Source organism: Marmota flaviventris, chromosome 15 (assembly GCF_047511675.1).
Source record: "Marmota flaviventris isolate mMarFla1 chromosome 15, mMarFla1.hap1, whole genome shotgun sequence".
Classification (NCBI taxonomy): domain Eukaryota; kingdom Metazoa; phylum Chordata; class Mammalia; order Rodentia; family Sciuridae; genus Marmota; species Marmota flaviventris.
The window spans coordinates 41,338,022-41,353,912 of record NC_092512.1 but is presented as its reverse complement, the minus strand read 5'-3'; the positions used below and the strand labels follow the sequence as shown (position 1 = coordinate 41,353,912).

At 34.4% G+C, this 15,891-nt stretch overlaps 1 protein-coding gene across 6 annotated transcripts in view; it reads left to right on the top strand.

The window, feature by feature from the left end:
* The window catches only part of Dpy19l4 (dpy-19 like 4), a 64,957-nt gene extending 49,406 nt beyond the window's left edge, over nucleotides 1-15,551 (top strand). For 5 of the 6 annotated variants that reach the window (XM_071602236.1, XM_071602235.1, XM_071602234.1 and 2 more), the window contains 4 exons: nucleotides 1,247-1,379; nucleotides 6,645-6,803; nucleotides 10,427-10,531; nucleotides 14,734-15,551. In XM_071602236.1, the coding sequence (XP_071458337.1) occupies nucleotides 1,247-1,379; nucleotides 6,645-6,803; nucleotides 10,427-10,531; nucleotides 14,734-14,898 (562 nt within the window). In that variant the 3' untranslated portion in view covers nucleotides 14,899-15,551. The remainder of the gene's footprint in view (nucleotides 1-1,246; nucleotides 1,380-6,644; nucleotides 6,804-10,426; nucleotides 10,532-14,733) is intronic. The other variant, XM_027953045.2, reaches the window with a different exon arrangement.
* The last annotated feature ends 340 nt before the right edge of the window (nucleotides 15,552-15,891 follow it).

Below are 15,891 nucleotides of genomic sequence, written 5' to 3'. Positions count from 1 at the left end.
TACTGTAAAGATCTTCCTTGTATATATAAAAATATATAAAAATTTTCTTTTTTCCTTTTGGTACTGGGGACTGAACCCAGGAGTGCTTAACCACTGAGCCACATCCTCAGTCGTTTTTTGTATTTTATTTAGAGACAGAGTCTTACTAAGTTGCTTAGGGTCTTGCTGAGTTGCTGAGGCTGGATTTTAACTTGGATTTAACTGGATTTTAACTGTTCTCCTGTCTTAACCTCCCAAACTACTGGTTTTATAGCTGTGTGCCTGGTAAAGAATTGTTTTCTTTAAATCACCCTTAACTATTGCTAATTAATACCTTTTGTGAATTGTGATTACTATGAGGATGCACTGACTGTACAGTCTTGTGCTATCATTAACAAAAGAGGAAGTCAACATTGATGTATGTGATTTATTGTAATATTTTCAAAAATATAACAATGGCCTGGACAGTTGGATGTCTTTTTGTGGTGTAATTGTTTTGTCTTGTATGTATTTCCTCACTAATGAGTGCTCCCTGAGCACAGTGACAAGGTTCCATTTCTTTATTTTCAGAACTTGATACTATGCTTAGACATGGGTAGGTGCTGAACATTGAATACATGAAGTGAATAAATAAGTGAAGGGAGGGCTGGAGGGTACAGCTTAATGGTAGAGGTGAACCAGGTGTGAGGCCCTAGGTTTGATACCCAGCACTGCAAATATATATAGATGCATGCATTTAGGACCTGTTTGTAGGTTTCCCACCTTGTAAGTAGCATCTGTCTGGGCCTTTAGATGATGATTCAGGTTAGAGAGGTCCTACATATGTTATCTGGAATCATGTAGGGCAAAACAGAGAAAGGAGTAGGAGTGTAAATTAATCTGAAAGGAGTTATGTTGTGGTGGTTAATGTTTGCAAAAGATGAATTTGATAATTTATAGTGTTATCACTATAAATTCAATAGTATATTCTTATCATTATCTATTCTGGATTATCTTTTATAGCATTATTGCCATGTGACATAACTTTATTTTTATTGTCTCCTCCTCCTCCCTCTTTTTTAAAAAAAACTTCTATATTTAAGTATTCAAAACAGTGCTTGGCATATTGTAAGTGCTGAGTCTTTCTTTTTAAGGAATTCATAAATGAAAATTGATAGAGAAATTTTAGTGTTATACATTGTAAGTTACTTTGTATTTCAGAGTTGTAAATTGCTGAACTTAATAGTATACTTACCTTTCATTGTGTGAATCTTTTGGTTCTTTGCAGAAGGCAAGCTCCAATTGCAGCTGTGTTTGCAGGGAGTCCACAGTTAATGGGTGCAATTAAATTATGCACTGGATGGATGGTGACAAGCTTGCCTCTTTATAATGATGACGATCTCCTCAAGAGAAATGAAAATGTAAGACATTTTAAATTTGATATTTGGGTCTTTTTTACAACAATCTATATTTTAAATAGTTTCAATAGTGATGCATATGTTCCTAGTTAACTAGGAAAATCCAAATAATTTTAGAAGAGTTAATTAGCTTTAGTTTTTAAAAGCTGTATAATACATTTTTTTAACCTCGAGGAAACCCAATATTAAATTATTTATTTTATCAACACTATTGATGTTTCCAGGAAAAACATTCATTTTTCCCCCAAAATATTAAGGGAACTGGCATATAGTATTTAAGAAAGGGAAACTTATTTTTGAAAATATCTTTGTTCTCTATCTGGGTATGGTGGTACACACCTGTGATCCCAGCAACTAGAGAGACAGGAGGATTGCAAGTTCAAGGCTAGCCTCAGTAATTTAGCAAGGCCCCAAGCAACTTAACAAGACCCTCTCTCAAAATTAAAAATAAATAGGGATGTAGATCAGTAGTAAAGTGCCCCTGGGTTCACTCCCTAGCACCAAATACATATATGTGTGTGTGTCTGTTGAAGGAAAGCTGTCAATATCTTGAAATATTTTGTTTTCCCAAGCCAAAATTTTATTACTGATTATAAAAAACTAATTCATTTTTTTGGTATGGGCTTTTATTAATAATTCAATATAATATTAGAATGGCATCTAATCTTTAATCGTAAAGAATGTACTTTTTGCATATTGTTGCATTATAGTTGTACATAATGGTGGGATTTGTTTTTACATATTTATGCATACACATAATATAACAGTATAAATTGGCCAGTATTATTTCCCAGTATTTCTTCCTTTTCTTCCCTCCTCTCTCCCTTTGGGAGCATATATTGTTTTGAATGTTTGTTATAGTTTTAAATGACAACTTTATATCTGAAACTGAACCTGGATTTCCAATATCCTGTTTTTCAGTTTGCGAAAATTTCATATAGTTTGTAAGTACTAAAGAAGAAGTATAAGCAATTTAGAGGGTAAGAATACAGAATATGAAATTAGAATTGGACTCAAAAGCTCGTTCTCCCACATATTTAGCTTTGGAACCTTGTATATGCTACTGAATCTGGAAATAATATTAGTTTTCACCTCCTATTTGTGAGAATTAAATCAGATGATGTGTTGTTGTTAAAAGTTTGCTTTTGTTATGTACTATTAAATTGTAATTGTATATACATGCATGTATGTACATGTACACAAATTACAAATGGGAGTTCAAAAGCAGAAGCAATCAGTTCTGCCTATAGAAATCTTAAGAATTTATCATAAGGGTCATTTGCCTTGATGTGAGCCTGGAAGATTGAGTGGAAACTTGTTTGGAAAAAGAATCCTTATGATTCCAGGCTGAAAAACCAGTATAAGTAAATAATTTTTTTTTTTTTTTTTTTTTGTAGTGAGGATTGAACACAGGGGTGCTTGACCACTAAGCCACATTCCTAACCCTTTTTATTTTTTATTTTGAGACAAGGTCTCACTAAGTTGCTTAGGCTTTCCATAGTTGCTGATGCTGGCCTTGAACTTGTGATATCCTGCCTCAGCCTCCAGAATCACTGGGATATGCCTTGCTATACCTGGCACAAGTCCAAAAATGTATATGGCCATGAAATTAGAAAATAAAATTCTGGAGAGCCTGCAATGTCATGCTGAAGAATTTAGACTTATTCTTGAGGCAATTGGAGACATGAAAGACATTTAATAAGTTTGACAGTGGAGTGAGTAGGGCTGTTTTAGAGAGTTAATTATGGTCACAGCTGAGAAAGCAAATTGAAACAGGTGCAGGAAAGATCAAAGATGATGTCTACCTGAGGGTGATTTACTTGAGAGGCAACAGCCATTTCTGATTAGTATTTTCTGTGCTTCAAAGATGTAGAAATGTTTAGGCAGAATAGAGAGCATATTCCTGAACTTTTGTTTTTGTAGACTTAAAAAAAAAACAACTCTTGGGCTGGGGATGTGGCTCACGTGGTAGCGTGCTCGCCTGGCATGCGTGCGGCCCGGGTTCGATCCTCAGCACCACATACAAAACAAAGATGTTGTGTCTGCCGAAAACTAAAAAAAAATAAATATTAAAAAAAATTCTCTCTCTTTCTCTCTCTCACTCTATCTTTAAAAACAAAACAAAACAAAACAAAACTCTGTATTTTTGCTTTTGCTTTTGATAGTACTTATTCCTAAAACAGAATTTCAGAGTTACCTGTAATTAAGTCAGAGTTAAATTTAACATTTTAGCGTTTTAAGTTTAATGGAACTTGGCTCTGAGAATAAAAACAATGGATTTTGTTTTGTTTTTGTATTTCTTTCCAAACTTTTGCCTTTCTCTATAATATCTGGTACATAGCAGGTGCTAAATACATTTAATGTTTAATCAAAATCCAAATAGAACATCATAAATGAAATCATATCATTTAGATTAGATATTATCTCTAATTTATAGTATATGACTAATCTTTGTATAATTTCCTATGGGACATTTGGCAGTGTATGGAGACACTTTTAGTTGTCAAAACTGGAAGTGTGGGGTGGTTCTATAGGCATCTAACAGGTAGAGACTGGTTATGCTGGTAAACATCCTACAATGTGTAGAGCAACTTCCCTCCTATCTCAAAGAACTATCTGGCCGGAAATGTCTGCAATGCTAAGGTTGAAAAACTCTGCTCTAGGCTATTAGTGATAATATTGCTATTACACAGTCGTGGTTTTTTCTTCTTTTTTTTTTTTTGTTTTTTAATTTTAATATTTTATTTTTCGTTATCGGCGGACACAACATCTTTGTTTGTATGTGGTGCTGAGGATCGAACCCGGGTCGCACGCATACCATGCGAGCGCGCTACCACTTGAGCCACATCCCCAGCCCCTCTTCTTTTTTTTTTTTGTTTTGTTTTGTTTAGCTTGATTTGTACAGTATAAGGGAGTGAATCCAGGGCCTAGCACATGTTAGGCAAGTGCTATACTACTGATCTATACCCCAGCCTTTTTAAAATATTTTATTTTGAGACAAAGTCTCACTGAGTTACTTAGGCTGGCCTTGAGCTTTCGATCCTCCTGTTTCAGCTTCCTGAGTAGCTTGGATTGTAGCTTGCCACAGTAGTTTTTTTTTAATGCCATGGTAGTCTGTTTTAGTTTCCTAAACTCAAATAAAATAAATATGTATATAAAATAAATACAAATGTTTGTAAACTATCAGACATAAGCTGGGTAAGATAGAATCATTCCCATTATAACTTATTCACAGTACAATGAATGACCAATTTCTTTTGATGTATTAGCATTTTGTATAGCACAAACATCCATGGATATTGGACCTGAAAGGTGCTAGACAGCCAGCAGCCATGAGACATAGTAGGCAGCTATTGAGTATTCTACAAACAAATTGGAATCTTTTTTAATCACAACTTCAAATTTCAGTATTTTTCAGGACAAATAGTATGTGATACTAATAGGGTTGGCAGAGTTGTAATTAAAATGCTATGGAATCAGGCTGGGGTTGTGGCTCAATGGTAAAGCATTTGTCTAGCACCTGTGAGGCTTTGGGTTCCATCACCAGTACCACATAAAAATAAATAAACAAAATAAAGTTATTGTGATCATCTAAAAATAAAAATATTTTTTAAATTAAAGAATAAATAAATGCCATGGAATCAGAACATGAATCTTAAGCATCCTTGCTTGGCATTGTGTGACAAATTATTTTTTTTATTTTCTTGTGTCTCTCGTGCATAAAATGAGTATAAAAAACTCTGATACAGATTAATAAAAAATTTAAGGCCCTGTTACAACTCAGTAATAAAAAGATAGCCCACTAGGGGAGGGTTGAGAATTTAGCTCAGTTGGTAGAGTGCTTGCCTTGCATGCACAAGGTCCTGGGTTCAATCCCCAGCACCAGTAAATAAATAAATGGGGAAATGACTTTAGTAGACATTTGTCCAAAGAATTAATTCAAATGGCTAATGAGCATATGAAAAGATGCTCAATCTCAGTAGCCTTCAGGGAAATACAAATAAAATCCACAAATAGATACCACTTCAGACCTAGGAGAATAGCTAAAAATCAAAAGGACAAGTAGGGTTAAGAATGTGGAAAACTCTGAACCAAACCCTTGTACGCTGATGGTGGGAATATGAAATGTACAGCTGCTTTGGAAACATGAAACATGTCTAGCAGATTGTCAAAAAGTTACCACATGACCTAGTAATTCTATTCCCAGTTATATACCCAAGAGTAATGAAAACATGTCCACCAAAAAAATTATACACGATTGTTCATAGAAGCACTGTTCATGATAGCCTAAAGGTGGAAGCAACTCAGATGTTTATCAGCTGATGACTGAATAAGCAAAATGTGGAATATCCATGCAATGAATATTACTTAGCACTGAAAGGGAATGAAGTCCTGATACATGCTACAACATGAATGAATTTTGTAAACCTTGTGCTAAGTGAAAGAATCTAGTCACAAAGGAATACATATGTAATGTTCCTTTTATGTGAAATGTCCAGAATAGTTAATATTTGTAGAGACAAAGTAAATTATTGGTCTGGTACTTGGCACACACCAGATTGCTTCGGACCTTGATAAGTTGCTGGAACTGGCTTTGAACTTATGTTCCTCCTGCCTCAGCTTCCAAAGTTCTGGGATTACTGGTATGTGCCATGGTGTCTGGCTCAACATTACATTCTTTAAAAAAGAAAAATTCTACCTCTCATATCAGTGACCCTAAACAACTTTTTCAATTTTCTATGTTCCCTTCAAGTTTATATCTGTGAACATTTCTTATTTTGTATATGGTGGTTATCAGAATTACATCATATGATTTCTAATTAATTAGATACCACATTATTTTTACTAATTGTTTTATATTTAATTGTGATCACTGTGATACATGAGTATAAACTTCTCAAGGGCAGAAATAAAATCATAGTAAATACCTTTATTTTCTCCAAGTGTTGTGTACTACTAAGAACACAGTAGGTGGTCAGTTTGTATAGTTTTTTGTTTTTTTATTTGTTTTGGTACTAGGGATTTAACCTAGGGACACTTTATTACTGAGCTACATTCCCAGTCCTTTGAATTTTTTATTTTGATAAAGTTTCTAACTAAGTTACCTAGGGCCTCACTAATTTGCTGAGACTGACCTTGAACTTGTGATCCTCCTGCCTCCCAAACAGCTGGGATTATAGGCATGCACCATCATACCTTGCTTAGTATAGTTTTGATTAACAGGAGTTTACATATCTTTTAAGATCAGTTTTAATTATTTTCTTTCAGATTTACCAAATCTATTCAAAGCGATCTGCTGAAGATATTTATAAAATACTGACATCCTACAAAGCTAATTATCTAATTGTGGAAGATGCTATCTGCAATGAAGTGGGAACCATGAGAGGTTGTAGGGTTAAAGATTTGCTAGATGTTGCAAATGGCCACGTAAGTAATAATTCAGAAAGTTTTTTTTTTTTAATGACTTTATTTAAACTTAATCTCCAAGTTTTATTTTTAGAACTCAACTAAGACTTAATGGGAGCACTTATTACAATTAGTTTGAAATATTGGGGTTTTGGGGGTTTGTTACTGAGGATTGAATACAGGGTGTGCTTTAACACTGAGCTACATCATTGGCCCTTTTTATTTTTTATTTTGAGACAGGGTCTTGATAAGTTGCTTAGGGCCCCACTAAATAGCTGAGTTTGGAGTCTTCCTGTCTCTGCCTCCCAAGTCGCTGGTCTTATAAGGTGTATGCTACCACATCCAGCTGAAGTATTTTTTCCAATGTACAAAGAAAAAGTAAGGCATTTTTGCAAAAAAGAAAAATAATTACCAATATTCAGTCTTTATTCATTGCCTGTATTTGTGCATGTTTCATTCAGTATTTGTTAACAAAAGATTCTATAATGTGATTTAAATAATGGGTTTATTGTAACATATTATAATAAATTAAAGAGCCCATACCAGCCCGTGCAGTACCCAGGCTCACAGTAGGCCCTAGTTCATTGCTCCACCAACAGCACAGACACTGCCAGAGCCTAGCCTTTGGCATAGGACCACCCCTTCAGTCCAGCAGACTACCGCGGGAGTCAGGCCCGGCCCAGATCTGTCCACACTGACTTGTGCAGGACTCAGGTCCAGGGTTGGTCTGAATTCGCCCACCCTCCCACCTGGGAGCCTAAGCCTAACTCTAACCCACTTCCATCTTGGGACACTGCATTCATCGCCATAGCCTTCCCCACACAGTAGCCCCTAACTTTTTAACAATAGACAGGGCCTACAAGAAGCTGCATCTCAGAGCAGGCATCCCATAGGGAGTGTGAGGCCCACTCTTGCAGCCCCATCTCCATAAGACATTGCTTCCATCTTGGGGCAACTTAACTATTATCTCAAGTTACCTCTGCTATTGCCGCCACCAACCTTAGATGGAGTAGCATACACTAAGGGACACCGGCAGGGTCTGGAAGCCCAACATCAAGGTGAGGTACAGACAATCTGCACGGGTACTACAAGAATATAGGGAAGAAACTGTAATATCTCAGATCCACACTGCAAGAAAGGAAGATACATAGACAACATGAAAAAACAAGGGAGGAATTAAAGAATGACCTAAATGAGCAAATACAGGCAAAAATTGATCACTCCAACAAAGAGATAAGAGAGCAAATACAGGTAGCAAAAGATTACTGAGAGAGAGAGAGAGACTCTGAAAAAAAAAAAAGTCAGAAATTCTTGAAATGAAGGCTACAGTAAATCAAATAAAAAACTCAATAGAAAGTATAACCAAAGAGTAGATCACTTAGAAGAAAGAATGGCAGATAATGAAGACAAAGTATACAATTTGGGAAATAAAGTTGATCCCACAGTGAAGACAGTAAGAAATCATGAACAAACATACAAGAATTATGGGACAGCATCAAAAGACCAAATCTAAGAGTTATTGCAATAGAGAAAGGCACAGAATTTCAAACCAAAGGAATGCACAATCTCTTCAATTATTTTATAATATCAGAAAAGTTCCCAAGCATAAAGAACGAATTGGAAAACCAAATACAAGAGGCTTACAGGACACCTAATGTGCAAAATTACAACAAATCTACACCAAGGCACATTATAATGAAAATGCCTAGCATATAAAATAAGGATAGAATCTTTTTTTTTTTTTTTTTTTTAATTTTTTATTGTTGGCTGTTCAAAACATTACATAGTTCTTGATATATCATATTTCACAATTTGATTCAAGTGGGTTATGAGCAGGATAGAATCTTAAAAGCTGCAAGAGAAAGGAATCAGATCACATATAGGGGGAGACCAATCCGTGTATCAGCAGATTTTTCAACCAAGACCCTCAAAGCCAGGAGATCGTGGAACAACATATACCAAGCTCTGAAAGAAAATGGATGCCAACCAAGAATCTTATATCCAGCAAAACTAAGCTTTAGATTTGATAATGAAATAAAAACCTTTCATGTTAAACAAAAGTTAAAAGAATTTATAATTAGAAAGCCTGCACTACAGAACATCCTTGGCAGAATATTCTAAGAAGAAATGAAAAACAATGATGAAAATCAGAAGAGAGAGAGGTATTACACTAAAGGAAAATCTAATCAGAGGAGAAACCAAGTCACATTAAATACACGAAATAATAAACAAAAATGGCTAGGAATACGAATCCTGTCTCAATAATAACCCTGAATGTTAATGGCCTAAACTCACCAATCAAAAGACATAGGCTAGCAGATTGGATAAAAAAGAGAGAGAGAGACCCAACAATATGCTTCCTTCAAGAGACTCATAGGAAAAGATATCCACAGACTGAAGGTGAAGGGTTGAGAAAAATCATACTACTCCCATGGATTGTAGAAGCAATCAGAGATTTCCATCCTCATTTCAACTAAAGTAGACTTCAAATTAAAGTCAATCAAAAAGGATAAAGAAGGACACTACATACTGCTCAAGGGAACCATACACCAACAAGACTTAACGATTATAAATATATATGCCCCAAACAGTGGAGCATCTACATTCATCAAACAAACTCTTCTCAAGTTCAATAGTCATTTAAACCACAATACAATAAATTTGGGTGACTTCAACACACCTCTTTCATCACTAAAGAGATCTTCCAAACAAAAGCTGAAGAAACTATATTACTCAATAATACAATCAATAAATTAGACTTAACTGACATATATAGAATATTTCATCCTTCAAGGAGAGAATATACTTTCTTCTCAGCAGCACATGGATCCTTCTCTAAAATATAGACCTTATACTATACCACAAAGCAACTCTTAGCAAATATAAAAAAGTAGAGATACTGCCCTGCATTCTATCAGATCATATGGAATGACATTAGAAATCAATGATAAAAAAAAGAAATAAAATCCACTCCAACACCTGGAGACTAAATAATATGCTACTGAGTGAACAATGAATTGCAAAAGACATCAAGGAGAAGATTAAAAAAAATTTAGAGGTGAATGAGAACACAGATACAACATATTAAAATCTCTGACACTATGAAAGCAGTTCTAAGAAGAAGGTTCATTGCGTGGAGTTTACTCCTTAAAAAAGAAAAAGTCAACAAATAAATGACTTAATATTACATTCAAAGCGTTAGAAAAAGAAGAACAAATCAACACCAAAAGCAGTAGAAGACAGGAAATAATAAAAATCAGAGCTGAAATCAATGAAATTAAAACAAAAGAAACACTTGAAAAAATTGACAGAACAAAAAGGTGATTCTTTGAAAAAATAAATAAAATAGACCCTTAGCCATGCTAATGAAGAGAAGGAGAGAGAAAACTCAAATTATTAGCATATGTGATGAAAAAGGAAATATCACAACAGACACTACAGAAATACATAAGATAATTAGAAATGATTTTGAAAACTTGTACTCCAATAAAATAGAAAATACCGAAGGCATCAACAAATTTCTAGAGTCATATAATTTGCCCAAATTGAATCAGGATGATATATACAATTTAAACAGATCAAGTGACAAAATAGAAGACGCCATTAAAGAAGAACTAATACCAGTAGTCTCCAATTTATTTCAGGAAATAGAAAAAGAGGGAACACTTCCAAACTCATTCTATGAGGCCAGTATCACCATGATTCCAAATCCAGGCAAAGACACGTCAAAAAAAGAAAACTTCAGACCAGTAAGTCTAATGAATATAGATGCAAAAATTCTCAATAAAATTCTGGCAAATCGAATACAAAAACATATCAAAAAGATCGTGCACCACAATCTAGTGGGATTCATCCCAGGGATTTAAGGTTGGTTTAACATACAGAAATCAATAAACATAATTCATCACATCAGTAGACTTAAAGATAGGAATCAAATGATCATCTTAATAGACGCAGAAAAAGCGTTTGACAAAATACAGCACCCCTTTATGTTCAAAATACTAAAAAACTAGGGATAACAGGAACATATTTTAACATCATAAAGACTATCTATGCAAAGCCACAGGCCAACATCATTCTAAATGGAGAAAAATTGAAGGCATTCCCTCTAAAAACTGGAACAAGACAGGTATGCCCTCTTTCACCACTTATATTTAAAATAGTTCTTGAAACACTGGCCAGAGCAATTAGACAGATGATAGAAATTAAAGGGATACACAAAGAAAAAGAAGAACTCAAATTGGCACTATTTGCTAATGATGTGATTCTATACCTAGAAGACCCTAAAAGTTCCACCAAAAAAACTTCTAGAACTAATAAATGAATTCAGCAAAGTAGCAAGATATAAAATCAACATCCATAAACCAAAGGCATTTCTGTATATCAGTGATAAATCCTCAGAAATGGAAATGAGGAAAACTACCCCATTTACAGTAGCCTAAAAAAAATAAAATACTTGGGAATCCACTTAATGAAAGGCGTGAAAGATCTATATAATGAAAATTACAGAACCCTAAAGAAAGAAGTCAAAGAAGACCTTAGAAGATGGGAAGGATCTACCTTGCTCTTGGATAGGCAGAATTAATATTACCAAAATGACCATACTTCCAAAAGCACTATACAGATTTAATGCAATTCCAATCAAAATCCAATGACATTCCTCTAGAAATAGAAAAAGCAATCATGAAATTCATTTGGAAAAATAATAGACCCAGAATAGCTAAAGAAATCCTTAGCAGGAAGAGTGAAGCAGGTGGCATCACTATACCAGACCTTAAACTATACTACAGAACAATAGTAACAAAAACAGCATGGTATTGGCACCAAAACAGACTGGTAGACCAATGGTACAGAATAGAGGACAGAGACCAATCCACAAATTACAATTATCTTATATTAGACAAAGATGCCAAACACATGCATTGGAGAAAAGATAGCCTCTTCAACAAATGGTGCTGGGAAAACTTGAAATCTGTATGCGACAAAATGAAATTAAACCACTATCTCTCACCATGCACAAAACTCAACTCAAGAGGGATCATGGACTTAAGGAATAAAACCAGAGACCCTGCATCTAATAGAGGAAAAAAAGGTTCTTCTCAGCAAAAGAAACAATCTATGAGCATTGGGAATAGATTTTTACCCCTCACACATCAGAGCACTAATCCCTAGGGTATATAAAGAACTCACAAAGTTAAACACCAAAAAAACAAATAATCCAATCGATAAACAGGCCAAGGACCTGGACAGACACTTCTCAGATGATGATATACAATCAATCAACAAATATATGGAAAAATGTTCATCATCGCTAGCAATTAGAGAAACACAAATCAAAACTACTCTAAGATTTCATCTCACTCCAGTCAGAATAGCAGCTATTAAGAATACAAACAACAATAAGTTTTGGCAAGGATGTGGGGAAAAAGGTACACTCATACATTGCTGGTGGGACTGCAGATTGGTGCAGCCAATATGGAAAGTAGTATGGAGAATCCTTGAAAAACTGGGAATGGAACCACCATTTGACCCAGCTGTCCCTCTCCTTGGCCTAAACCCAAAGGACTTAAAAACAGCATACTACAGGGACACAGCCACATCAATGTTTATAGCAACACAAGTCACAATAGCTAAACTGTGGAGTCAACCTAGATGCTCTTCAGTAGATGAATGGATTTTTTAAAATGTGGCATATATCACGATAGAATATTACTCAGCAATAAAATTATGGCATTTGCAGGTAAATGGATGGAGTTCGAGAAGATAATGCTAAGTAAAGTTAGCCAATCCCAAAACAACAAATGCTGAATGTTTTCTTTGATATAAGATTCATAGTGGGATAGGGAGAGGGAGCATGGGAGGAATAGATGAACTCTAGATAGGACAGAGGGGTTGTAGAGAAAGGGAGGAGGGGGCATAGGGTTAGAAATGATGGTGGAACATGATGATCATTATTATCCAAAGTACATGTGTAGGGCTGGGGATGTGGCTCAAGCGGTAGCACGCTCGCCTGGCATGCGTGCAGCCCAGGTTCGATCCTCAGCACCACATACAAAGATGTTGTGTCCGCCGAAAACTAAAAAAAAATAAATAAATATTAAAAAAAAAAAAAAGTGCATGTGTGAAGACACGAATTGGTGTGAATATACCTTGTATACAACCAGAGATGTGAAAAATTGTGGTCTATATGTGTAATAAGAATTGTAATGCATTCTGCTGTCATATATAAATTTTTAAAAAAGGAAAAAAAGAAGACAGATGCAAAATGAAAAAATAAAAATTAAAGAGCCTCTGGTTGCATTGTTTCAAGTAATTTGATTCATATCTAGAAAAAGATGATTGCTAAATCAATACAGTGCCTATTTAATGAGTCCTCGTTATCCACAAAAATTAATGTAGTCAGTGCTACTTTAATTGGTAGGATCTAGCTGGATCTTAATTTTTACATAAATTTCAGCTATTTTTCCAAACTTACTTGCTTCTTAGCCTGCAGTGGATGTACTGTATCCGTTAAACAAGAAGACTGACAGGGGAGTTTGTATATCTGATAATTAGTATTGGCTAGAATGAATGCCTTTGCTCCTGAGAAAAGTGGAGAGAGGGGGCTTCAGGAAAAACTTAGCAGGTTGTCCTAAGATGTAGTGCATATTCTGTTTATGTTGCAGCCAAGATTTTTTTCTGTCTCTTCCTAAATAATCATAGCTCTTTGTTATACCATCCAAGACCAGGTTGGAGAATAAAAATTAGTTTTAGAGATTTCCATCTTTTTTTTTCACGACCCTTAAGCTTGCATTATAAACTTCCTCCGTTGTATGTTCCATACATATTTTGTGTGTGTGTGTGTGTGTGTGTGTGTGGTGCTGGGGATTGAACCCAGGACCTGATACATTGAGGCAAACACTCTACTAACTGAGCTATATCCCCAGCCCCTGCACCATTTTGAGTTTTCTTTTTTTTTTTTTTTTTTTAAAGAGAGAGAGAATTTTAATATTTATTTTTTAGTTTTCGGCGTACACAACATCTTTGTTTGTATGTGGTGCTGAGGATCGAACCTGGCCCCCATGCATGCCAGGCAAGCGCGCTACCGCTTGAGCCACATCCCCAGCCCCTTGAGTTTTCTTTATTGATACTTGATGGCTATATTCTTTGATTTATTGTGACAGGGAAATGTAAGTAAGTATTAATATTCAATAATTGTTGCTGTGTGGAGCCTTTCTATTCTGCTTTTGGATGCTCTGTTTTAAAGATTTAGCCATGTCTTTTATGTAATGTCCTGCATAGACTTAAGCTAATCCATTCTTTTATTTTTAAATTTGTCTCTCTGTCATCTTTCCAAAGGCATTAGAATAATATTTAGTATTTTATTATTAAAAATAAAAGTCAAGGGGCTGGGGCTGTAGCTCAGTGGTACAGCACTTGCCTCACATGTTGAGGCACCAGGTTTGATCCTCAGCACCACATAAGAGTAAATTTTAAAAAAAGTCAAGTGAGTTAAGCTGTTTTAGTGAACATCATTAGATAAGAATATAAAGGTTTGCACTTTTATAGAAAAGTTTATGTAGACTTACTTGCTTACTGAATAATTATGACTCAGTTCTGCACAAGAAGAGTTTGAATATACATTAGGAGTATGATATGTTCATTTTTCAGCCTTAGTAGTCTCTATGGTATGATTCTTCAGAACAATGATAATGAATTAAAAAAACAACACTTGCCAAATTTTAGGATTAAATCTTTTAAATATTGGAGATAATTTATACTTTTATAATCTGATGAAAGTTAAAGCATTTAGTGGGCATGGTGAGTCACTTATGAAGAGGCTTGTGTTTGCTAACAATGGGACATATTTGACAGTCCATGTTTAGAATTTTTTTTTTTCATGTAACTTTGGTCATTTATACATGGATTACATTTCTCCTTCAAGTTTAACAAGTTTTTTATCTTTTGATAGGTGGTTTGTGAAGAAGGTGACAAGTTAACCTACTCAAAATATGGACGATTTTGTCATGAGGTCAAAATTAACTATTCTCCATATGTGAATTATTTTACTAGAGTATACTGGAACAGATCCTATTTTGTTTATAAAATCAACACTGTGATATCCTTTCAATCTTGAAAAATAATAGAGCCTTCATTTCAAAGACTTATGCCACCTGAAGTAAAATGAGATTTTCTTTTACCTATATGGTGTCTGTTGCAAATCAGAGTATGGACATTTGAAATGCTGCTGCTCCTTTTTCCCTCCTGCTGTTAACTGAGTCCAGGATTTTGTGGGAAACAGAAAAATGTCAAATCTATCACTCCGCAATATTCCAGGCAGGTTTTTTCCTTAGTATTACATAGTCTTTAAAGATTTACCTATTGCAAGTTTCCCCATGAATCTTTCTATCATAGTATTGATCTTGAATTTGAATTTGTCCTATGTCTCAAATGTAATATTTAATTAATACTTAATGTGATATAGTTATATAATACAAGGAAAGATTATTCTTCAACTTTCTGAAGGTATTTGTTTAGTGGCTTATAGCAACTAAAATTTGACAATAAAAACTAATTTAAATGTTAGTTGAAAATATGTAACATTTAAATTAAAATGGAAATTATATAAAAGAAAGTGATTTTCAAGGATATACATAAATATATCCTGAATTTGCCATGATACTGCTTTCATCTTCTGCTGCTTATACAAGTGAACACTTTCTTTGTAATACAGGCGCATGTTATTGCATTTTGTTATTTTATAACTATTAAAACAATTATCTTTTTTCACTTATGTCCTTTAATTTGATAACACTTAAATCATGATAAAACAGTAACTTTTGTTACATATATATTTTTTTTTAAATAGACCTTGAAAAGAATGTTTAGAATTTTTTTAAAAATACGAATTTAGGGTATGCGATCTATTCACATGGTTTCTATGGAAGTATTAAGTAAAAAGTTAAAGCTTTGTCAGAATTAGAATATGTACACTACAATGAGCACCAACTTTATGAAGTATGTGTGTGTATACACACACACACATATATATATATATGCAGATGCATATAGATATGCATATAGATATGTTTATTATAGAACGCAAGCAATGTTATTTAAGAAACTGTGG